The following is a 25,397-nucleotide window of genomic DNA, read 5'->3' on the forward strand; positions in this document are numbered from 1 at the left end:
AGTAGCAACTTCTCTATATTCATTAGTAAGACATTTGCATGTTAGAGGGTGAGAAATAAATCCAACTAAAATTCAGGGGCCTTCTACTTCAGTGAAATTTCTAGGGGTCAAGTCAAGATATTCCTTCTAACATGAATTGTCTAACATGAATTATTGTTGCATCTGAACCTTCTACAACCAAGAAAGACGTCATGGGACTTCTTGGCCTCTATAATCACATGAGATAATTCTTACAATGAAGGAAGGAATGAATGAATGAATCTTATTGGTTTTGTTTCTCTGGAGAACCCTGACTATACAGTAATACATCTGAATTCACATGGTGCATATGCACCCCTCTAACACTTTAATGATACTTATCACATTCCTTTTACGTTGTTTTGTACAGTTTTATACACACCTTATTAGTCTGAAGGCTACTTGAAGGATAAAAGACTATGTGTTATTCATCATGATATTCCAACATACCCTCTAGAAAAATGTCTTGCACATTTTGTTTCATTCTATGAATAAATGAAAGATAAAGTAACCAAGTACTAATCAAAGTAACTACAGCAGAAAGCCTGATTTGTGAGAAACACATATGTATGTAGCTTTCTTTGGGAATAATTTGGAAGATGTCTTTAAAAACGAGCCTATATTCTTTATGTTATGAATACTTAATGAAGGGTGGATGTGGAAAATAAGTGAAGGAAAGAAAACATGAATTCTTTTCATTTTCAAAAGCCCTGAATATAGTTTAAGCAGTCATGAGTAAATCCAGAAACAGAATTAATTAGTTCAGGAAAATAATGAGCCAATTTATTGATAATTTTTCTCTACCTTTATAAAAAAGATTTTGTCCAAACAATGGACAATATAGATCTTTTACATCTCATTCTCAGGGTTTGAGCCTGTTCGGATACAGACTAAAAGAGATAAACGGAAGACCATTTTACACCTATATTTACTAGTTTAGCCTTTGATTCTGTGTTCTTTCCTTTTAAATTCATGCTCTCAAAATCTTGCCCATCCCCACCCCACACCTTAACTCTCTTATCTCCACAGATAAATCATAATCCAGAGGTCTTTCCTTACATAGTTAATCAGCCGCAATATTAATTCTTCTTCACAATGCTCCTTAACATTCATTTCTAAAAATTACTAGCTTACAAATTTCTGTGTGAATGTCTGTTGCAACCATTCAGCTAGAATCCTTTGTTCCAGTCTCTGACATTTTTACCACATCATTCAAGACTGTCTGGTGGAATTCTGGAGGTATGCAAGCTTGAATATTCATTTTGACTTCATCTCTCTTCAATCTCCTTATCTGAAGAAGCCGGGAGTCAGAGTTAGCAAGCTGGCAGAGCCAGGGCATGGATACAGTAGAAGTGGTGGGTTCTCCAGGGATGTCAAAGAGAAAAGAAGACCCATAGTCCAATGGAGCAAAGGAGACAAAGCACAAGTGAGATCTTGTTTGATGATGAAGGAGGTATTTTAAATCAGATTATTTAATGAGTGAAACTGGGACACTTTTCATATTTTTGCTCAAAACAAATGATCTCCTATCTCGCTGAGAATAAATTCCAAATGCTTTACAGTGGTCCATAAGATTTGTACATGGATCTGGCCCTTGACAAACTCTCTGATCTCGTCTCCTCTCATTCTCTTCCTTGCTCACTTCCAATCTGGCCACACTAGGCTGCTATCACAAACCTCCTGGCACATTATATCTGAAGGCATCAGCAACATGGTTTGCACCCTCACTTTATTCAGGTGTTTACTCAAATGTTGTCTGTTCTGAGAGGACTTCTCTATCCATATATATAGAATAGCATGCCCAAGACACCATTCTGTCACTTTACTTACCCTGCTTTACCTTTTTTCAAAGCAATCATCACAGCCTGACGTATGTATAAAGTGTGTTGGGAGGAAGAAGATGGGAATCTATCTCCACCCAGCATGATGTAAGCTGTAAGCACTATGAGAGCAAGGATTTTGTTTCTGGCTATTTTCCTCTCCTAAAACAGTGTCATGACCATTGTGTGGTCCTGTCTCTGATTTAGTGTAAGAATATGAGAGAAATCTGATATCACCAAGGAACAATATAAGACCTGATTCTAGACTGGTGGTCCAAGGAGAAGGGGATGACTGTCTGGCTCTTCCCAATAGAATGAATGTAAGTTTCAAGAGAATAGAGACTTTGGCAGTTTTGTTCACTGCTTGGTCAAGGTTGAGCCTCCTTCTGACTCAAAGCAACCAGGTATGATATCAATATTATCATGGAATAGTCTGAAACTTGGTTCTAGTCGAGGAGTCCAGAAATTTAGGGGGTAAAGGCATAGTTGGTGAACACAGAATTCTACATTGATCTTTTTTTCTGTCTTCCTCCCACTGAAACATAGTTCCATATTTTGCTCACTGCTGTACACTTAACTTCTAAAACAGAGATAGAACTAGAGTGAAACTTTGCTATGTCTGAATAAAAAGTTGTGAGATATTTCCAAATCACGATGAGAAAATATAAGGCCTAAAGGCCAGGGATATAAATGTGGTGGTGGCTGTCTTCCTCTTCCCATTAGGATATATGCTCTAAGAGAGCAGGGATTTTGTTTAGATTGTTTACTGTTCTATCTCCAGGTTTTAAGCCAGGGCTGAGCCTCTCTCTCTTACTGTATGTTAAAAGCCCAATGTCATCACGGAATAATATAATTCGTGGTTCAGGACTTGGGGCCTAGTGAGAGAGCAAGGACTAGGGGGCATTATCATACACCTAAAATTTATATACAGTTGTATTTTTTGTTGTTGTCTAAAGACAAACTACACAGTTTGTCATATAGTACATATTCATTCCTCTAACACTTTAATGATATTTATCACACTTTTTTTATGTTCTTATGTAACATTTTATACCCACCTTATATCTTTGTTATTGGACTGAAGGTTACTTGAAAGATAAAAGACCATGTGTTAAAGAAAGATTTTGTTTTGTCCACTGCTATGTCTCAAACTCTTAAAACAGGGCCAGTACCAGGGTTGCCCATTTCCTCCTCGGAGCCGGACAGGTGGAGACAAAGAGGTGGCTGTTGGCTTTGGGCTACGGGAATCTTCATGCACTCGTAGAGCCTGCCGCAGTTGTTCCAGTATCGTTTGTTGAAAAGACTCTCTTTCCATCGTTAAATTGCTTTTGCACCTTGTTAAAAATCAGTCAGCTGGGGAGACCTTCAAGATGGCGGAGGAGTAAGACATGGAGATAAACTTCCTCCCCACAAATACATCAGAAATACATCTACATGTGGAACAACTACTACAGAACACCAACAGAATGTTGGAAAAAGACCTCAGACTTCCCAAAAGGCAAAAAACTCCCCACGTACTTGGCTGTGTGGATAACAGGGTCTTGGTGCTCTGGCCAGGTATCAGGCCTGTGCCTCTGAAGTGGGAGAGCCAATTTCAGGACATTTGTCTAAAGGAAACGCCCAGGCTCCATGTACTTTCAAATGGTGAAAGCTCTCCCAGAGATCTCCATCTCAATGCTAAGACCCAGCCCCACTCAACGACGAGCAAGCTACAGTGCTGGACACCTATGCCAAACAAGTAGCAAGACAGGAACACAACCCCACCCATTAACAGAGAGGGGGCTTAAAATCACAATAAGGTCACAGACACCACAAAACACACCACCAGATGTGGTCCTGCCCACCAGACAGACAAGATCCAGTCTCATCTACCAGAAGACAGGCACCAGTCCCCTCCACCAGGAAGCCTACACAATGAATTGAAAGAAGCTTAGCCACTGGAGGCAAACACCAAAAACAACGGGAACTATGAACCTGCAGCCTGCGAGAAGGAGACTCCAAAAACAGTAAGTTAAGCAAAATGAGAAGACAGAGAAACACACAGCAGATGAAGGAGCAAGGTAAAAACCACCAGAAAAAACAAATCAAGAGGAAATCAGCAGTCTACCTGAAAAAGAATTCAGAGTAATGAGAGTAGAGATGATCCAAAATCTTGTAAATAGAATGGAGAAAATACAAGAAACGTTTAACAAGGACCTAGAAGAACTAAAGAGCAAACAAACAATGATGAACAAGAAAAAAATGAAATTAAAAATTCTCTAGAAGAGATCAATAGCAGAAAAACTGAGGCAGAAGAAAGGATAAGTGACCTGGAAGATAAAGTAGTGGAAATAACCACTACAGAGAAGAATAAAGAAAAAAGAATGAAAAGAATTAAGGACAGTCTCAGAGACCTCTGGGACAACATTAAACACACCAACATTAGAATTATGGGGGTCCCAGAAGAAGAAGAGAAAAAGAAAGGGTCTGAGAAAATATTTGAAGAGATTATAGTTGAAAACTTCCCTAATATGGGAAAGGAAATAATCAAGTCCAGGAAGGACACAGAGTCCAATACAGAATACATCCAAGGATGCTTGGTGTCAGTCTATTTATCTCTTGTAAAAATAAAATACAGTGTGTGTGTGTGAAGAAAAAAGAAACAAAAAAATAATACATCCAAGGAGAAACACGCCAAGGCACATATTAATCAAACTATCAAAAATTAAATACAAAGAAGAAATATTAAGAGCAGCAATGGAAAAGCAACAAATAACATACAAGGGAATCCCAGTGTCATTAACAGCTGATCTCTCAGCAGAAACTCTGCAAGCCAGGAGGGAGTGGCAGACATATTTAAAGTGATGAAAGGGAAAAACCTACAACCAAGATTACTCTACCAAGCAAAGATCTCATCCAGAGTCGATGGAGAAATTAAAATCTTTAAAGACCAGCAAGAGCGAAGAGAACTCAGCACCACCAAACCAGCTTTACAAAAAATGCTAAAGGAACTTCTCTAGTCAGGAGACACAAGAAAAAGAAAAGACCTACAATAACAAACCCAAAACAATTAAGAAAATGGTAATAGGAACAAACATATGGATAACTACCTAAAATGTAAATGGATTAAATGATCCAAACAAAAGACATAGGATGAATAGATACAAAAACAAGACCCATATATATGCTGTCTACATGAGACCCACTTCAGACCTAGGTACACATACAGACTGAAAGTGAAGGGATGGAAAAAGATATTCCATGCAAATGGAAATCAAAAGAAAGCTGGAGTAGCAATTCTCATATCAGACAAAATAGACTTTAAAATAAAGACTATTACAAGAGACAAATAAGGACACTACATAATGACCAAGGGAAAAATCCAAGAAGAAGATATAACAACTGTAAATATTTATGCACCCAACATAGGAACACCCCAATACATAACGCAAATGCTAACAGCCATGAAAGGGGAAATTGACAGTAACACAATCATAGTAGGGGACTCTAAAACCTCACTTTCAACAATGGACAGTTCATCCAAAATGAAAGTAAATAAGGAAACACAAGCTTTAAATGATACATTAAAACAGATAGACTTAATTGATATTTATAGGACATCCCATCCAAAAACAACAAAATACACTTTCTTCTCAAGTGCTCATGGAACATTCTCCAGGGTAGATCATATCTTGGGTCACAAATCAAGCATTGGTAAATTTAAGAAATTTGAAATTGTATCAAGTATCTTTTCCCACAACAATGCTTTGAAATTAGATATCAATTACAGGAAAAAAATCTGTAAAAAATACAAACACATGGAGGCTAACAATACACTACTTAATAACCAAGAGATCACTGAACAAATCAATGAGGAAAACAAAAAATACCATGAAACAAATGACAATAAAAACACGATAACCCAAAACCTATCAGATGCAGCAAAAGCAGTTCTAAGAGGGAAGATTATAACAATACACTCCTACCTCAAGAAACAAGAAACGTCTCAAATAAACAACCTAACCTTACACTTGTACCAATTAGAGAAAGAAGAAAAAAAAAACCCAAAGTTAGCAGAAGAAAAGAAATCATAAAGATCAGATCAGAAATAAATGAAGGAAACAATAGTAAAGATCAATAAAACTAAAAGCTGGTTCTTTGAGAAGATTAAAAAAATTCCTAAACCATTAGCCAGACTCATCAAGAACAAAAGAGAGAAGACTCAAATTAATAGAATTAGAAATGAAAAAGGAGAAGTAACAACTGACACTCCAGAAATACAAAGGATCATGAGAGATTAGTACAAGCAACTATATGCCAATAGAATGGACAACCTGGAAGAAATCGACAAATTCTTAGAAAAGCACAACCTTTTGGGACTGAATAAGGAAGAAATAGAAAATACAAACAGACCAATCACAAGCACTGAAAGTGAGACTGTGATTAGAAATGTTCCAACAAACAAAAGCCCAGGACCAGATGGCTTTACAGGCGAATTCTATCAAACATTTAGAGAAGAGCTAACACCTATCCTTCTCAAACTCTTCCAAAATATAGCAGAGGGATGAACACTCCCAAACTCATTCTACGAGGCCACCATCACTCTGATACCAAAGCCAGACAAAGATGTCACAAAGAAAGAAAACTACAGGCCAATATCACTGATGAACATACACGCAAAAATCCTCAACAAAACACTAGCAAACAGAATCCTACAGCACATTAAAAGGATCATACACTATGATCAAGTGGGGTTTATCCCAGGAATGCAAGGCTTCTTCAATATATGCAAATCAATCAACATAATACACCATATTAACAAATTTAAGGAGAAAAACCATATGATCATCTCAATCTATGCAGAAAAAGCTTTTGGCAAAATTCAAGACCCATTTATGATAAAAACCCTCCAGAAAGCAGGCATAGAGGGAACTTATCTCAACATAATAAAGGACATATATGACAAACCCACAGTCAACATCGTTCTCAATGGTGAAAAAGTAAAACCATTTCCTCTAAGATCAGGAACAAGACAAAGTGGTCCACTCTCACCACTATTATTCAACATAGTTTTGGAAGTTTTAGCCACAGCAATCAGAGAAGAAAAAGAAATAAAAGTAATCAAAATCAGAAAAGAAGAAGTAAAGCTGTCTGTTTGCAGATGACATGATACTATACATAGAGAATCCTAAAGTTGCTACCAGAAAACTACTAGAACTAATCACTGAATATGGTAAAGTGGCAGGATACAAAATCAATGCACAGAAATCTCTTGCATTCCTATACACTAAGGATGAAAAATCTGAAAGAGAATTTAAGGAAATACTCCCCCTTACCATTGCAACGAAAAGAATAAAATACCTAGGAATAAACCTACCTAAGGAGACAAAAGACCTGTATGCAGAAAACTATAAGACACTGATGAAAGAAATTAAAGATGATAAAAACAGATGGAGAGGTATACCATGTTCTTGGATTGGAAGAATCAACATTGTGAAAATAATTATATTACCCAAAGCAATCTATAGATTAAATGCAATCCCCATCAAACTACCAATGGCATTTTTCACAGAACTAGAACAAAAAATTTCACAATTTGTATGGAAACACAAAAGACCCTGAGAAGCCAAAGCAATCTTGAGAACGAAAAACGGAGCTGGAAGAATCAGGCTCCCAGACTTCAGACTATACTACAAAGCTACAGTAATTAAGACAGTATGGAACTGGCACAAATACGGAAATATAGATCAATGGAACAGGATAGAAAGCCCAGAGATAAACTCACGCACATATTGTCACCTTATTTTTGATAAAAGACGCAAGAACATACCATGGAGAAAAGACAGCCTGTTTGATAAGTGGTGCTGGGAAAACTGGACAGCTACATGTAAAAGAATGAACTTAGAACACTGCCTAACACCATACACAAAAATAAACTGAAGATGGATTAAAGGCCTAAATGTAAGGTGAGACAGTATAAAACTCTTACAGGAAAAGATAGGCAGAACACTCTATGACATAAATCACAGGAAGATCCTTTTTGACCCATCTCCTAGAAAAATGGAAATAAAAACAAAAATAAAGAAATGGGACCTAATGAAACTTAAAAGCTTTTGCACAGCAAAGGAAACCATAAACAAGACCAAAAGACAACCCTCAGAATGGGAGAAAATATTTGCAAATGAAGCATCTGAAAAGGGATTAATCTCCAAGATTTACAAGCAGCTCATGCAGCTCCATATGAAAAAAAGAAACAACCCAATCCAAAAATGGGCCAAAGACGTAAATAGACATTTCTCCAAAGAAGATATACAGATTGCCAACAAACACATGAAAGGATGCTCTACATCACTAATCATTAGAGAAATGCAAATGAAAACTTCAATGACGTATTACCTCACACCAGTCAGAATGGTCATCATCAAAAAATGTAGAAACAATAAATGCTGGAGAGGGTGTGGAGAAAAGGGAACCCTCTTGCACTGTTGGTGGGAATGTAAATTGATACAGCCACTGTGGAGAACAGTATGGAGGTTCCTTAAAAAATTAAAAAGAGTACTACCATACGACTCAGCAATCCCACTACTGGGCATATACCCTGAGAAAGCCACAATTCAAAAAGAGTCATGTACCACAATGTTCATTGCAGCTCTATTTACAATAGCCAGGACATGGAAGCAATGTAAGTGTCCTTCGACAGGTGAATGGATAAAGAAAATGTGGCACATATATACAATGTAATATTACTCAGACATAAAAAGAAACGAAATTGAGTTATTTGCAGTGAGGTGGATGGACCTAGAGTCCACCATACAGAGTGAAGTAAGTCAGAAAGAGAAAAACAAACACTGTATGCTAACACATATACATGGAGTCTAAAAAAAGAAAAGTTTCTGAAGAATCTAGGGACAGGACCAGAATAAAGATGCAGACGTAGAGAATGGAGTTGAGGACATGGGGAGGGGGAAGGGTAAGCTGTGACGAAGTGAGAGAATGGCTTGGATATATATACACTACCAAATGTAAAATAGATAGCTAGTGGGAAGCCGCTGCATAGCACAGGGAAATCAGCTCAGTGCTTTGTGATCACCTAGAGGGGTGTTATACGGAGGATGGGAATGAGATGCAAGAGGGAGGTGATATGGGGATATAGGTATACGTATAGCTGATTCACTTTGTTATACAGCAGCAACTAACACAATATTGTAAAGCAATTCTACTCCAGTAAAGATGTTAAAAAAAAAAAAAAGAAGTGCCAGGATTGGCGCTAGTCCTAATCCGAGTGTCATAAAGTGGGATAACTCCAAAATTATGGGAAAACATAAGGTCTATTTCTAGTCTTGAGGTCAGGGGTTGGTGGTAGATATCTGTCTCACTACAGCCAGGATAAAATCTTCTTGAGAGCTAAAATTTTGTCTTTTTCATTCAGTTGCCAATACTGTGGCTAGGGTGAAGCCTCCCTGAGTGTTAGGAGTGGTAGAAGTACCTAGAATAGCAACTTGCATTCTAAAGTCAGTGTTATTGGGTTTTTGTTGTTGTTGCAATCCATATCCCAATTCAAAAAAAAGAAGATTCCCTACAATAAAAACTAAAAGAAATTTCACAATATAAAGTTTATATAAAATATAAAAATTTCATGTTGAAATTTTTTTAAAGCCAAAAAAATCAATACTATTATCAACTATGTTTATATTTTCAGTAAATATATAAAGCATAGAGAAGATTTGCATTAAATTCATGACAGTGTATGCCTCTGCAGTGGACGGAGATGTTATATTTTGCAAATATGCCAACATTTGTTAATTTTGGGTGAAGGTAAACGGACGTTTTTTATATCTTTCATGCTTTCCATATTATGTTTTAATTTTTCAAAATAAATAAAATACAAAGAGAACTTAGAACTGTTATAGATGATGATTTTATTACAATGTTTTCAGAATTGAACATACCTAAGACATACGCACGTGCAACATGCAAGGACATAAAGCGTCTGAATAATACAATCAAGAAGCTTGGTAATAGAGAAAACTTTAAATTTTCTATTTCACAGAGAATATACATTCCTTTTTAATAGAAAGCTTGAATAAACCAATTACCATTGAAGAGATAAGAAAGCTGATTAAAGATCTACCATCAAAATTGTCACCAGGATTAGACTGTTTTTACAGCTCACTACTAGCTAATTTTTAAAGAACAAATAATTCTAATGCTATTTAAACTGTTCCAGAACACAGAAAAATGATTGAAAACTCACAATTTCATTTTTTAAAGCTAGCATAATTTTAACAACAAAATTTGAAATATACAATTTTACTTTGGAATGTAAATGCAATAATACTAAATAAAATATTGGTAAATAATACCCAGCAATGTATCAAATGATTATTACACCATGACTAAGTAGGATTTATTCCATAAACACAAATTTGCTTCAAAACATCAAATATCTACCACTCTAATTCATCGAGTCAACAAACCAAAGGAAAAAAAAAGTTATACTGTTTTGTCAATAGACGCTGAAAAGACATTTGATAAAATTCAGGAGCCACTTTTAGTAATAATGCTATGTAAAACAGGAATAGAAGAAATACCCTAAATGTGTTAATGGTTAATGACTATTTACCAATAACCAACAGCAAATGTCATATTAATAGGGAACACTAAAGACAATTCCATGAAAATTAAGAACCACACAGGCATGTCTGTCATAATCATTATTCAACATTGTTTTGGAAAATCCAGATCATGTAATAACAATATTAACATTATAAGAAATAAAATGATCTCTATTTGCAGGTGAGATGACTATATATCTACAAAGTCCAAAACATTCTATTTTAAAAACCCAGTGTAATTCAGAGTATTTAGTAAGCTGAAAATAGAAGGAATAAAAAACCTCTAGTTTGTCTATATTGCCAAAAATATAAATGAGGAGGAAAAAATACCCAATTCAAAATGTCAAAATGTGACAAAAACTGTAAAAATATTTAGAGATAAACTTAATCAGATGTGATGGACCTATATAACATTACAAAAACAAAACCAAAAGATTTTAATGATGTACCAAAATTCTCGAGTATTAAAGATTAATATTATTTTTAAAATAACCTTCTAAACAGAAATGCAGAAATGTAATACGATTCTAAGGCATCACAATTTTTTTAAACGTGGAAAGGATGCTTCCAATTTTTACATGAAAGAATGAAAAACAAATTATATAAAAGAAGAAAAGACAAAAAAAACAAAAAAACAAAAAACTAATGAGAGGGGACTTGCTTTACCAGAGTCCAAAGTTTATGGTCAAGCCAGTACAATTAAAACAATGTGATACTGGCTCAGGAACTTGAAAATGGGTGATTTATTTAATAAATGTGATAGCATAATCAGGTATCCAATATGAACAAAATGTATATTTGGACCTCTACCTCCATATACAAAAATAAATTCCTGATGGATCAGTTAAAGCTTAAAATTAATAAACATTTTTAGAAAAAATGTAGGTAAATATTTGTATGACTAGAAGTGGGGGCATTCAACTGAAAAAAACAAGAAACCAAAAAGCTAAAAAGAAGAGAGGAATCTATCTAATTTTTTTTTAAGCTGTAAAGTAAAAAAGAAGATATCAATAAAGTCAAGATTAATGATAGAATGGAGAAAATCATAACACATATGGGCTACAACTGATTAGTACACACCACATAGTAAATATAGTTAGAATTCCTACAGATTTATAAGGAAAAGATCAAAGATTCAATAGATAAATGAGCAAAGGATAAGCACTGGCAAATCACAAAAAAAGTCCGAATGGTAAAAAACAAAAAAACTCACTGTTTGTCAATTAAAGAAACAATACTATGTAATTTTTCACTGTTCAGATTTACAAACACTAAAGAGTGCTGGAGAGGATGCTGGAAAATGAGCACTTTCATTTTAGATGGTAATTTTGTAATATCTCTTAAAATTAAATAAACATCTACCTAACAGTCCCATTTCTGGGAAGCTACCCTATAGAAATAAAAGCACCAGTATGTATTGTAGCAGTGCTATGGTGGAAAAAAAAGAGAAAACTTAAAGACCATCAATAATAGAATGGTACATAAATGGTACCATTCTGGTACATAAATATGTACTGTGTATGAAGTTGTTAGGAGAAGAGAGGAAGACAAGGAGAAATAGAGGGAGAGGGGAAATGGGTGATTTATTTAATAAATGTGATGGTACAATCAGGTATCCAATGTGAATAAAATATATAGTTGGACATCTATCTTATACCATATGGAGAGGGAGGCATGGGGGAGAGAGAGTGATATCTGTAGCTACTGATCAGAAGGATATGTCAAGGGAGAAAAGCAATTACAGAGAAATAATGGGGCTTGCTGTTTCTGTAGAAAGGACTACAACAAACTTTCTTTAAGAGGATGGGGAAAACATGGAAGGATATACATTATGTTCTTAACACTTGTTACCTGGGGAGAAAAAAATTGGTAAGGCAAAGAAAGAAATGGGGGGGTGGTGGAGGATATAGTGTGTGTACACCATTTATTTTTCTTTATCTAGTTTTCCATTGTTCCAAATTTTACAAACACTTTTCAATTTTCTATTAGCACCCGATTTAAAATTTTGATTACAGAACAAGGCAATATCAAAAGTACCAAAGTATACTTTGGGCAAAACTGTGGAACTAGTCAATGTAAGATTTGGAGGCACCATAAGTAATAATAAATTCTTTAATCTCTGACTTCAAAACTGTTCTCAAATGTTCACACGACATATTTTACATTTAATAGTTCCACAACTTTTGCAATAGCACAATGAATTTAGGGGGTTTTCACCAAACCATAGACATAAATGTGAATATCATCATCAAACTTAATGAAGTAGACAGATGGCTTGGCCACCACTTGATGGATGAAAATGCCGGTTCTCTTGGACCCATCATCTTTGGCGTGCTCCACCTGCTTGCCCACAAGGCTGTCGACAACTTCTCCAGGCTCCCGTTCTGCTGTAGGGAAATAGTAGTTGGAATCTGGAATGATGCGCAGGTCACCATCTTTGTAGTCATCCAGCAGCGTGTACATATAAAGGACTGGATCTTTCTCGTAGGTGATGTAAAACCAAGTGTCCATCACGGGGGCTCGCGCCAGGACCATACCCTTCCATTCATCTTTCGTACCGTGCTCACCCTCAAACACATGACCCACTGCCTTGCCAATCAGGGAATCTGCCAGGCGCGAATCAATGCGAGGAGTTGGCACTCTCTCAGGAAGGATCTCTAGCGCTAAAACTCTCTTATCTCGGTGCAGTTCTAGTCCATACACACTATCTTTGCCATCATATTTGATGATATAGAGAGTGGGCTTCACGGAAACCTGCTCAAGCACGGTGCCCTTCCACTGCTCCACGGGCTCGTTGCCTTCCTTCCAGCCGTGTTGAATGCGGCAGCCCACAATGTTCCTACGGGTGAGGAAAGTGGGCTTGCGCCGCTGTTTCCTGTGGGTGTGCCTTTTCTTCATCAGGTATGCGGACACACCATCTACGCCCATCGGAGGCACTGTTGGGGGCGACATGGCTCGGGGTTTAAGGAGGCTCAGCAACGCTACCACTTACTAGATTAAGCTGACAAAAAGTCAGTACTATCCAGTATGAGATCTTTTTTTTGTGATCTCCGAAAACAGAGAGATCCTGTCCTGCACGTTCTCCTTCTCCCTTCCCCAAAGGCAAGGCTCTCACCAAGGCTCGGCAGAAACGCTCTTAACTCTGACCGTGGACACTAGGACAGCGGGGGCCTCTTGACAGTATTCTTCTCTCCCGCCCGGCAGAGGTATCTGCAGCAGTGGCAGTTGCCGCAGGAGATGGCGGGCTTGCGTGTGCTGCCTGCGCCTTGCGCCCGCCCCGACTCCCAACCCTAAGTCTCCCGAATTGACCACTTAGCTGTTATCGATGGTGCTGCGGCTGCGGAACGGCGACGGAGAAGGAGAGGACGGGAAAGGGATAAGAGCGATGGTTGCAGCGCCAAAGTCGCGGGCGGCGGCGGGTCTCTGAGAAGTCCGCGCGGCCTCGGCTTAGCAATGTTGCTCTGCTCGGCCTAGCTCTGGCGCCAGGGTTTTTGCCGCTTCGGGAACCCGACCCCTCAGAGCCCGCCTGAGCCTCGGCCCCGCCCCCGCCATTCCGCCTTCCGCTCAGCCAGCAGCAGCTGGGCGGGTTACTGCGCACGCTGCGTTCTGTCCACACAGTCACAGGCGCTCACTCCTTCATTTCCTCACGCGCCCCCCGACCGCTTCTCTCAAACCCAAGCCAGACTGGCCGGCTCCCTTACTCCTCTCTGGCCGTCTGTCGCCCGCCAGCCTCCTCAGCAGCTTCTCCATCTGCTTTCTATCTTCCAGGAATTCCTCACAAAGCCTTTTTTTTTTTTTTTTAATATTCAACACATACATACACAGAGTTTGTACATACAAAAAAATTTTTTTTTTCAGTTTAAGGATTACGAGACCGGATAAGTAAATGCCGTGTACAGTCCACCATCCTGATCCAAACTTTCCTTTTTATTTTCTATCTGGTCACTCACAGTAATGCTTTTTTAATACGTATATTTTTCTGAATGTAAAGTAAATGTACTGACACTGTGGAGATTTTCTGAAATTCAGTGAAATAAAAACCGAAACTAACCTTAATCTTAACATCTAGATATACAGCAAAATGTTAACAGTTCTGATATCTCAATAAATCTATGCTTGTATTTTACAAAATTGGTAGCGTTTCACATCTTTATAACTTCTTTTTAAATTCATATCATTAGTATCTTCCAAAGTTATTAAATACTCTGAAAACATGGTTTTTAATGGTTCCATAATGTTCCTTTGTATAGATCTTCCGTTATTTATCCTAAAAGGTCTATGACGATAAATAAAATTAGTTTACTCTCATATATGGATTTATTGAGCTAGTATAAACCATTTTTTCAAAGAATATTTAATGACATGGAGATCTACATATGAGATAAGAACAATGTGTGAGAAAGCAGGATACTGAAACAAAATTGTGGCTCCAATTTTGTAGACAGAAAAAATTAAAAGGTTTTTGTGGTATATATTTGCAGTCTTTCTGATTATAAAAGTACTGCATGCTCATGTGGAAAATATGAAAGATAGAAAAGAAAGTACCCATAATTTCACCTACTTCAAGTCACAGGGCTCTTATCAAGATTAAATGAAAATATCTGTATGTCTTTTATTCCTGTATCCTACTTACAAGATAGCAATATAAACCAGGGAAGTCTAGGCTCCTCATTCTCACTCCTCCACTCTATACTGGTGAGAAGAGAAAGCCTCATATCATCATGGGTAAAAACGGCCATTAATTCTTCTGGAAATGTAGGAAAGCAGGGAAGAGAGGTGCAAGGCAGAAATTCGGGCTGCCTCCACATTACATTACCTTCCAAGGTAGGGAAAGAAAAACCTAGTCCTCATACCATTTAATAGCTGATTGGGCAGAATATGTGTGGATCCTTCAATTCCCCATGTTTCCCAGGCCAAAGGTTTTTGAGATGGGATAACTCGCCAGTACTATATTATAAGAAAGTAATTCCAAGGAAGCAATTTCAAGGAAGCAAGAAAACTACATATACTAAAAGGTATTTCTAAACTCTTTAGAATTACATAGTGGTGTGTACATATTCACACATATATACAACCTGCACAGTGAAAGTCAGAAGGTGAGTATGTGTAAATGTCATGTCATTATGTTCCACAAATAATGCTCCCCAAGTAATTCCCCAGACCAAGATGTGCCAAGTTATTTTTGCTTAGAAGAGCAATTGACAGGTGGGAGAAGACCACCCACCAGGCACACAAATTCAGAACAGTTAACTCAAGCTCTTTGGTTATATACTTTAATGGAATTCTTGCTCACAGCCCTACAAAGCAATCTGAAGAGACAAAGAATTTTCAGTATCCTTCCTTCTCTAGAACTATGATTCTGATGTTTAAATCACTCCCTAGCATTATGGATTCAATGAGCCTCACTACACTAAGATATAATGTTTACTTTGTATGTCTGCCCACTAGACTACAAACCCATTCAAGAAAAGACTTTTATCTCAAGTGCCTTACTCAGAATAGGTACTCAATGAGTATTTGTTATATGAATAAATAAGTGGTTTCAACTGCCCTGCTCCAATCCAAAGAAATCCTCCAAAATGAAACAAGTGGTCTTATACAAGCCTCTGAAGACTGCAGTTCTGGTGATTTAAAATCTCCTAGGGCAGCTTTATTTATCCCTTCAAAACACCCAGATTACTGATCCTATAAATATGTGTGTCTATAAGTCTGAAAATGATAAGGAGAACACCATCAAATGCAAAATAGTCATACCTCAGAGATATTGTGGGTTCAGTTTCAGACCACCACAATAAAGTGAATATTTCAATATAGGAAGTCACACAAATTTTTTGGTTTCTCAATGCATGTAAACATTATGTTTACATTATACTATAGTATAATGTGTGTGCAATAGCATTATGTTTAAAAATCCAAGGTATATAACATACCTTAATTAAAAATACTTTATTGTTAAAAAGTATTAACCATTATCTGATCTTTTACAAGTCACAATCTTTTTGCTGGTGGAGGATCTTGCCTCAATGTTGATGGCTGCTGACTAATCAGGGTGGTGGCTGGTGAAGGTTGGGGTGGTGTGGCAATTTCTTAAAATAAGACAACAGTGAAGTCGCTGCATCCATTGACTCTTTTCACAAAAGATTTCTCTGTGGCATGCAATGCTATTTGATAGCATTTTACCCACAGTAGAACTTCTTTCAAAATTGGAGTTAATCCTCTTAAACCTGCTGCTCCTTTATCAATTAAGTTTATGTAATATTTTAAATCCTTTGTTGTCATTTCAACAATCTTCACAGCATTTTCACCAGGAGTAGATACCATCACCAGAAACAACTTTCTTTGCTCATCCATAAGAAGCAACTCCTCATTCATTTAAGTTTTATTATGAGAGTGTACCAATTCAGTCACATCTTCAGGCTCCACTTCTAGTTCTAGTTCTCTTGCTATTTCCACCACATCTTCAGTTACTTCCTCCACTGAAGTCTTGAACTACTCAAAATCATCCATGAGGATTGGAATAAACTTCTTCCAAACTCCTGTTAACGTTGATGTTTTGACCTCTTTCCATGAATTATGAATGTACTTAACTTGCATCTAGAATGGTGAATCCTTTCCAGGAGGTTTTCAATTTGCTTTGCCCAGATATCAGAGGAATCACTATCTATGGCAGCTATAGCCTTATGAAATGTATTTCTTAAATAATAAGACTTGAGTGTCAACATTATTCTTTGATCCATGCGCTGCAGAATAGATGTTGTGTTCGCTGGCATGAAAACAACATTAATCTTATTGTACATCTCCATCAGAGCTCTGGGTGACCAGGTGCATTGTCAATGAGCAGTAGTATTTTTTTTTAACATCTTTATTGGAGTATAATTGCTTTACAATGGTGTGTTAGTTTCTGCTTTATAACAAAGTGAATCAGCTATACATATACATATATCCCCATATCTCCTCCCTCTTGTGTCTCCTTCCCACCCTCCCTAGTCTCCTTCCCACCCTCCCTATCCCACCCTTCCTGGTGATCACAAAGCACTGAGCTGATCTCCCTGTGCTATGCGGCTGCTTCCCACTAGCTATCTATTTTACATTTGGTTGTATATATAAGTCTATGCCACTCTCTCACTTTGTCCCAGCTTACCCTTCCCCCTCCCTGTGTCCTCAAGTCCATTCTCTATGTCTGCATCTTTATTCCTGTCTAATGAGCAGTAATATTTTGAAAGGGATCTTTGTCTTCTGAATAGTAAATGAGCATTGGCTTCAACTTAAAGTCACCAGCTGCATTAGCCCCTAACAAGAGAGTCAGTCTGTCCTTTGAATCTTTGAAGCCAGGCATTAACTTCTCCTCTTTAGCTATGAAAGTCCTAGAGGGCATCGTCTTTCAATATAAGACAGCTATGTCTACGTTGAAAATCTGTTGTTTAGTGTCTTAGCTAGATCTTCTGGAAAACTTGCTGCAGCTTCTACACCAGCATTTGCTGCTTCATCTTCCACTTTGATGTTTTGGAGATGGATTCTTTCCTTAAACCTCATGAACCAACCTCTGCTAGCTTCAAACTTTTCTTCTGTAGCTTCCTCACCTCTCAAAGCTTTCATAGAATTGAAGAGAGTTAGGGCCTTGCTCTGGATTAGGCTTTAGCTTAAGTGAATGCTGTGGCTGGTTTGATCTTCTATCCAGACCACTAAAACTTGCTCTGTAACAGAAATAAGGCTGCTTTGATTTTTTATCATTTGTGTGTTCAGTAGAGTAGTACTTTTAATTTCCTTGAAGAACTTTTTCTTTCCATTCACAATGTGGCTGTTTGGCTCAAGGGGCCTAGTTTTTGGCCCATCTTGGCTTTTGACATGCCTTCCTCACTAAGCTTAATCATTTCCACCTTTTGATTTAAAGTGAGAGACATGTCTCTTCCCTTCATTTGAAAACTTAGAGGCCTTTGTATGGTTATTAATTGGCTTATTCAATATTGTTGTATCTCAGGGAATAGGGAAGCCCAAGGAGAGGGAAAGAGAGGAGGGAGTGGCCAGTTGGTGAAGCAGTCAGAACACACACAGCATTTATCCATTAAGTTTGTCATCTTATATGGATGCTGTTTGTGGTGCCCCAAAACAATTATAATAGTAACATTAAAGATAACTGATGACAGGTCATTATAACAGATATAATGATAATGAAAAAATTTAAAATATTGCAAGAATTACCAAGATATGACACAGAGATATGAAGTGAGCAAATGCAGTTGGAAAAGTGGTGCCAATAGACTAGCTTGACACGAGGTTGCCACAAATCTTCAATTCATAAAAAAAAACTCAATAAATGTGAAGCACAATAAAGTGAAACACAATAAAACAAGGTATGCCTGTATGTGGATAATTATAAAATCCACCTCAAGGTGTAGCTGTGAGGATTAAATAAGAAAAATGCAAGTAAATTTCTTAGCACCTGAACTGGTTCATGGCAAGTACTCATAGCCTCTTAACTAGTCATTCCTAAAAATAAGCCCTTTTCTCTTATCAGATCTGTCTACAAACCGCCTGGCTCATGCTCCACCTCTGAACCTTTGCTCTATTTCACACTCAAGCTCCCTTGGTCAGGGCCTGAGTGTGAATCAAGGAAACACTGTAGCAGGGTTTTGTTCTTTATAGTCAGTTTCAGAGCAGTCTTTCAAATGCTGCAAGTTTCTGGAAGCCCAAATTCTGGATAAACAAAACTTTATTAAGAATAAATTTGGGAGATACAGTGATAATTTATAACTGGAGGGGTTATGGATATAGGCATAAATATAATTCCATTGTACAAGGCAGATTATAACACATGCTATGAGAGGTACAAATTAAGCACTGGGGACCAAAAGGAGGTAGTGATTTCTTATGGCTGGGAAGATTGGAAAAGACAACTTGAAAGGGTAAGACAACAAAAAGAAGACATTCAGAAGGTGGTAGAATAGTGAGACCTTTTCAGTCCATTCAGAACACAGCTAAAGGCACAGAGGCAGGCCTGGGCATAGGATATGTAAAAAATTGGTAAGGAGCTTGTGGCTGTAGCATAGCGTGTGCCAGGTTAAGGAATAGGGTATGTGGTGGGAAACAAGGTTAGTCAACAGCCTCAAACGCAGAGACTTGGCATTCCATCCACTGCTGGGTGGAAGAAGATGATGTTCCAACACTTCTGATAGTGTAATGTTGGCAGGGCGAAGTAGAGAGTTGATCTTCCATGTCCCATCTAGCAGGAGCAGGTGATACTTCCCTAAGCAGATAGTACTTCCCTGTCAGAGTAGTATTAAGTGGTATGGTACTGAGCACAGAGCTGATCTTCAATCCCCCACTCATCAGAAGCAAGCAGTGCTATGCTCTGATTTTCTTGCCAGAGTAGCATCAGTGAGGGTTTATGATGAGCAGTTCCTCCACAGTCATCTAGTGGTATAAGGTAGTGCTAGTGACATCTATGCTATAAATTCTCCTAACCATCCCCCTATATCAAATCAACAGCAGTGAGACTGAACAATACAGAGCAAGGCAGGCCTAGTCAGAACACTGGTTCCCAACGCTCACTGTATCAGTGAAACCCACTGAGGAGTTGAGCTTTCATCCCCAACCACTGTCAATGAAACTCAACCAGGGTAACAAGATGGAAATAAATGGTACTCAACTCTCCCTATGTCCTTGGAGTCAGTGAAGCTTAGTGGTCAGATAAGCGACCACCCGCCCTTGGAGGCAATGAGATGGTATGAGTCAGTACACAACTTTCATCACTAAGGTATTGGCAGATTTAAGAAGGGAGCTAAACTTCTAACCATCCCACCCATGTGCAATGAGGCAGTGTGAGTCAGTACTCCACTTTTGCAAAGATAGTGCCAAGATATATATATATATATATCAAAGCATGTACAAGATCTGTATACTGAAAATTTTAAATGTTAATGCCAGAAATTTAAAAAGATGTAAGTAAATAGAAGGATATACAGTGTTCACAGATTGCAGAACTCAACTTAATAAAGATGTTGATTCTCTCCAAAATGATCTATGAATTTAATGCAATTTCTATGAAAATTCGAGCAAGGTTTTTCATAGAAATACACAGGATTCTTCTTATATTTATATGGAAATGTTCAATATCTAAAATGTCTAAAACACTTTTGAAACAGAAGTATGTAGTAGAAAGACTCATTCTACCTTAAAGTTACATAGCTACAGTAATCAAGGAAGTATGGTGCTTACAGACCAACAGACACACAGAGAGGTAACTCAGAAAATGACTCACATTTACATCCACCTGATTTTTGACAGATGTTCAAAAGCAGTTCACTAGAGAAAGGATAGCTTTTTCAACAAATGGTGCTGGGGGAATTGGACATCCCAAGGCACACATGCACACACACACACACACACACACATACACACACAAAACCTACATGGAAACCTCTTATCTTATACAAAAATTAACGTGAAATGAAAAACTAACTAAAATGTAAAATGTAAAGTTATAAAACTTTTACAAAAAATATAGAAGAAAATCTTTGGTACCCAGTGCCAGCTGAAAAGTTCTTACACTTGACACCAAAAGTAGGACTCTTCATAGGAACAACTGATAAATTTGATCTCATTAAAATTAAAAAAAAATGCTCTATGAAACACTCTGTTAAGGGGATAAATAGACAAGCTACAGAAAGTGAGAAAATATTTGCAATGTATACATCTAACAGAAGGCTCATATCTCGAAAACATAAAGTAAAATTATTTTACTCAACTGTAAAATAGCCAACAATCCAATTAGAAAATGGTAAAAGACATGAACAAAAAATTTCACAAAGAGGATATACAGTCAGCAAATAAGCACATGAAGAGATCATTAGGCATTAGGAAAATATAAATTATTACCATAATAAGATATCACTACACATCTATTAAAATAGCTAACATTTTTAAAATAGTGACCATACCAAATGTTGACCATGATGCAGAGAAACTAGCTCTCTCTAACACTGATGGTTAGAATGTAAAATGATGTATTCTGGTGGAGACCTTCAAGATGGCGGAGGAGTAAGACGTGGAGATCACCTTCCTCCCCACAAATACAACAGAAATACATCTACATGTGGAAAAACGCCTATAGAATACATACTGAACACTGGCAGAAGACCTCAGACTTCCCAAAAGGCAAGAAACACCACACGTACCTGGCCATGTGGCTGAAAGTGTCTTGGCACTCCGGCCGGGTGTCAGGCCTGTGCCTCTGAGGTGGGAGAGCCAAGTTCAGGACATTGGTCCACCAGAGACCTCCCGGCTCACCATAATATCAAACAGCAAAAGCTCTCCCAGAGATCTCCATCTCAATGCTAAGACCCAACTCCACTCAACGACCAGCAAGCTAAGGTGCAGGGCACCCTATGCCAAACAACAAGCAAGACAGGAACACAACCCCACCCATTAGCAGACAGGATGCCTAAATTCATAATAAGGTAACAGACACTGCAAAACACACCACAAGACATGGTCCTGCCCACCAGAGAGACAAGATCCCACCTTATTCACCAAAACACAGGCACCAGTCCCCTCAACCAGGAAGACTACACAAGGAACTGAACAAACATTAGCCACTGGGAGCAGAGAGCAAAAACAACAGGAACTAAGAACTGAAGGCTGCAAAAAGGAGACACTAAACACAGCAAGTTAAGTGAAATGAGAAGACAGAGAAATACACAGCAGATGAAGGAGCAAGGTAAAAACCGACCAGACCAAACAAATGAAGAGGAAATAGGCAGTCTACCTGAAAAAGAATTCAGAGCAATGATAGTAAGGATGATCCAAAATCTTGGAAATCGAATGGAGAAAATACAAGAAACGTTTAACAAGGACCTAGAAGAACTAAAGAGCAAACAAACAATGATGAACAACACAAGAAATGAAATTTAAAATTCTCTAAAAGGAATCAGTAGCAGAATAACTGAGGCAGAAGAACGGGTAACTGACCTAGAAGATAAAGTAGTGGAAATAACTACCAGAGAGCAGAATAAAGAAAAAAGAAAGAAAAGAACTGAGGACAGTCTTAGAGACCTCTGGGACAACATTAAATGCTCCAACATTCGAATTATAAGGGTTCCAGAAGAAGAAGAGAAAAGAAAGGGACTGAGAAAATATATGAAGAAATTACAGTTCAAAACTTCCCTAATATGGGAAAGGAAAGAGTCAATCAACTCCAGGAAGCACAGAGAGTCCTATACAGGATAAATCCAAGGAGAAATACGCCAAGACACATATTAATCAAACTATCAAAAATTAAATACAAAGAACAAACATTAAAAGCAGCAAGGGAAAAACAAATAATAACACATAAGGGAATCTCCATAATGTTAACAGCTGACCTTTCAGCAGAAACTCTGCAAGCCAGAAGGGAGTGTCAGTACATATTTAAAGTGATGAAGGACAAAAATCTACAACAAAGGTTACTCTAGCCAGCTAGGATCTCATTCAGATTTGACAGAGAAATTAAAACCTTTACAGACAAGCAAAAGCTAAGAGAATTCAGCACCACCAAACCAGCTTTACAACAAATGCTAAAGGAACTTCTCTAGTCAAGAGACACAAGAGAAGGAAAAGACCTACAATAATAAACCCAAAACAATTAAGAAAAAGGTATTAAGAACATACATACGGATAATTACCTAAAAAGTAAATGGTTTAAATGCTCCAACTAAAAGACATAGATTGACTGAATGGATACAAAAACATGACCTGTATACATGCTGTCTACAAGAGACCCACTTCAGACCTAGGGACACATAAAGACTGAAAGTGAGGGGATGGAAAAAGATATTCCACGCAAATGGAAATCAAAAGAAAGCTGCAGTAGCAATTCTCATATCAGACAAAATGGACTTTAAAACAAAGTCTACTACAAGAGACAAAGAAGGACACTTCACAATGATCAAGGGAAAAATCCAAAAAGAAGATATAACAATTGTAAATATTTATGCACCCAACATAGGAGCACCTCAATACATAAGGCAAATACTAACAGCCATAAAAGGGGAAATTGACAGTAACACAATCATAGTAGGGCATTTTAACACCCCACTTTCACCAATGGACAGATCATCCAAAATAAAAATAAATAAGGAAACACAAGCTTTAAATGATACATTAAACAAGATGGACTTAATTGATATTTATAGGACATTCCATCCAAAAACAACAGAATACACATTCTTCTTAAGTGCTCATGGAACATTCTCCAGGATAGATCATATCTTGGTTCACAAATCAAACCCTGATAAATTTAAGTAATTGAAAACGTATCAAGTAACTTTTCTGACCACAATGCTGTGAGACTAGATATCAATTAAAAGAAAGAAATCTTTAAGAAATACAAACACATGAAGGCTAAACAGCACACTACTTAATAACCAAGAGATCACTGAAGAAATCAAAGAGGAAATCAAAAAATACCTAGAAACAAATGACAATGAAAACACGATGACCCAAAACCTATGGGATGCAGCAAAAGCAGTCCTAAGAGGGAGGTTTATAGCAATACAATCCTACCTTAAGAAACAAGAAACATCTCAAATAAACAACCTAACCTTACACCTAAAGCAATTAGAGAAAGAAAAACAAAAAAAAAAAACCAAAGTTAGCAGAAGGAACGAAACTATTATGATCAGCTCAGAAATAAATGAAAAAGAAATGAAGGAAATGATAGCAAAGATCAATAAGACTAAAAGCTCTTTCTTTGAGAAAATAAACAAAATTGATAAACCATTAGCCAGACTTATCAAGAAAAAAAAGGGAGAAGACTCAAATCAGTAAAATTAAAAAAGAAAAAGGAGAAGTAACAACTGACACTGCAGAAATACAAAGGATCATGAGAGATTACTAAAAGCAACAATATGCCAATAAAATGGACAATCTGGAAGAAATGGACAAATTCTTAGAAATGCACAACCTTCCAAGACTGAACCAGGAAGAAATAGAAAATATGAACAGACCAATCACAAGCACTGAAATTGAAACTGATTAAAACTCTTCCAACAAACAAAAGCCCAGGACCAGATGGCTTCACAGGCGATTTCTGTCAAACATTTAGAAAAGAGCTAACACCTATTCTTCTCAAACACTTCCAAAATATAGCAGAGGGAGGAACACTCCCAAACTCATTCTACGAGCCCACCAACACTCTGATACCAAAACCAGACAAAGATGTAACAAAGAAAGAATACTACAGGCTAATATCACTGATGAATATAGATGCAAAAATCCTCAACAAAATACTAGCAAACAGAATCCAACAGCACATTAAAAGGACCACACAGTATGATCAAGTGGGGTTTGTCCCAGGAATGCAAGGATTCTTCAATATACACAGATCAATCAACGAGATACATCATGTTAACAAATTGAAGGAGAAAAACCATATGATCATGTCAGTGGATTCAGAGAAAGCTTTCGACAAATTCAACACCCATTTATGATAAAAACCCTCCAGAAAGTAGGCATAGAGGGAACTTTCCTCAACATAATAAAGGCCATATATGACAAACCCACAGCCAACATCATCCTCAATGGTGAAAAACTGAAACCGTTTCCACTAAGATCAGGAGCAAGACAAGGTTGCCCACTCTCACCACTATTATTCACCATAGTTTTGGAAGTTTTAGCCACAGCAATCAGAGAAGAAAAAGAAATAAATGGAATCCAAATTGGAAAAGAAGAAATAAACTTTTCACTGCTTGCAGGTGATATGATAATATACATAGAAAATCCTAAAGATGCTACCAGAAAACTACTAGATCTAAGCAATGAATGTGGTAAAGTAGCAGGAAACAAAATTAATGCACAGAAATCTCTTGCATTCCTATACAGTAATGATGAAAAATCTGAAAGAGAAATTAAGAAATCAGTCCTATTTACCATTGCAACAAAAAGAATAAAATATCTAGGAATAAACCTACCTAAGGACACAAAAGACCTG

At 37.3% G+C, this 25,397-nt stretch overlaps 1 protein-coding gene across 4 annotated transcripts in view; it reads right to left on the reverse strand.

The window, feature by feature from the left end:
* Positions 1-25,397, reverse strand: part of SPIN4 (spindlin family member 4) — a 235,381-nt gene that overhangs the window by 11,844 nt on the left and 198,140 nt on the right. The window contains exon 3 of one of the 4 annotated variants that reach the window (XM_082445030.1): positions 513-13,368. The exons of 2 other annotated variants lie outside the window; for them this stretch is intronic. In XM_082445030.1, the coding sequence (XP_082301156.1) occupies positions 12,635-13,360 (726 nt within the window). In that variant the 5' untranslated portion in view covers positions 13,361-13,368 and the 3' untranslated portion in view covers positions 513-12,634. Of the gene's footprint in view, positions 1-512; positions 17,413-25,397 lie in introns of those variants that run through there. One more of the 4 variants, XM_082445029.1, reaches the window with a different exon arrangement.

Source organism: Balaenoptera physalus (genome assembly GCF_965194825.1).
Source record: "Balaenoptera physalus genome assembly, chromosome: X".
Taxonomy (NCBI): Eukaryota; Metazoa; Chordata; class Mammalia; order Artiodactyla; family Balaenopteridae; genus Balaenoptera; species Balaenoptera physalus.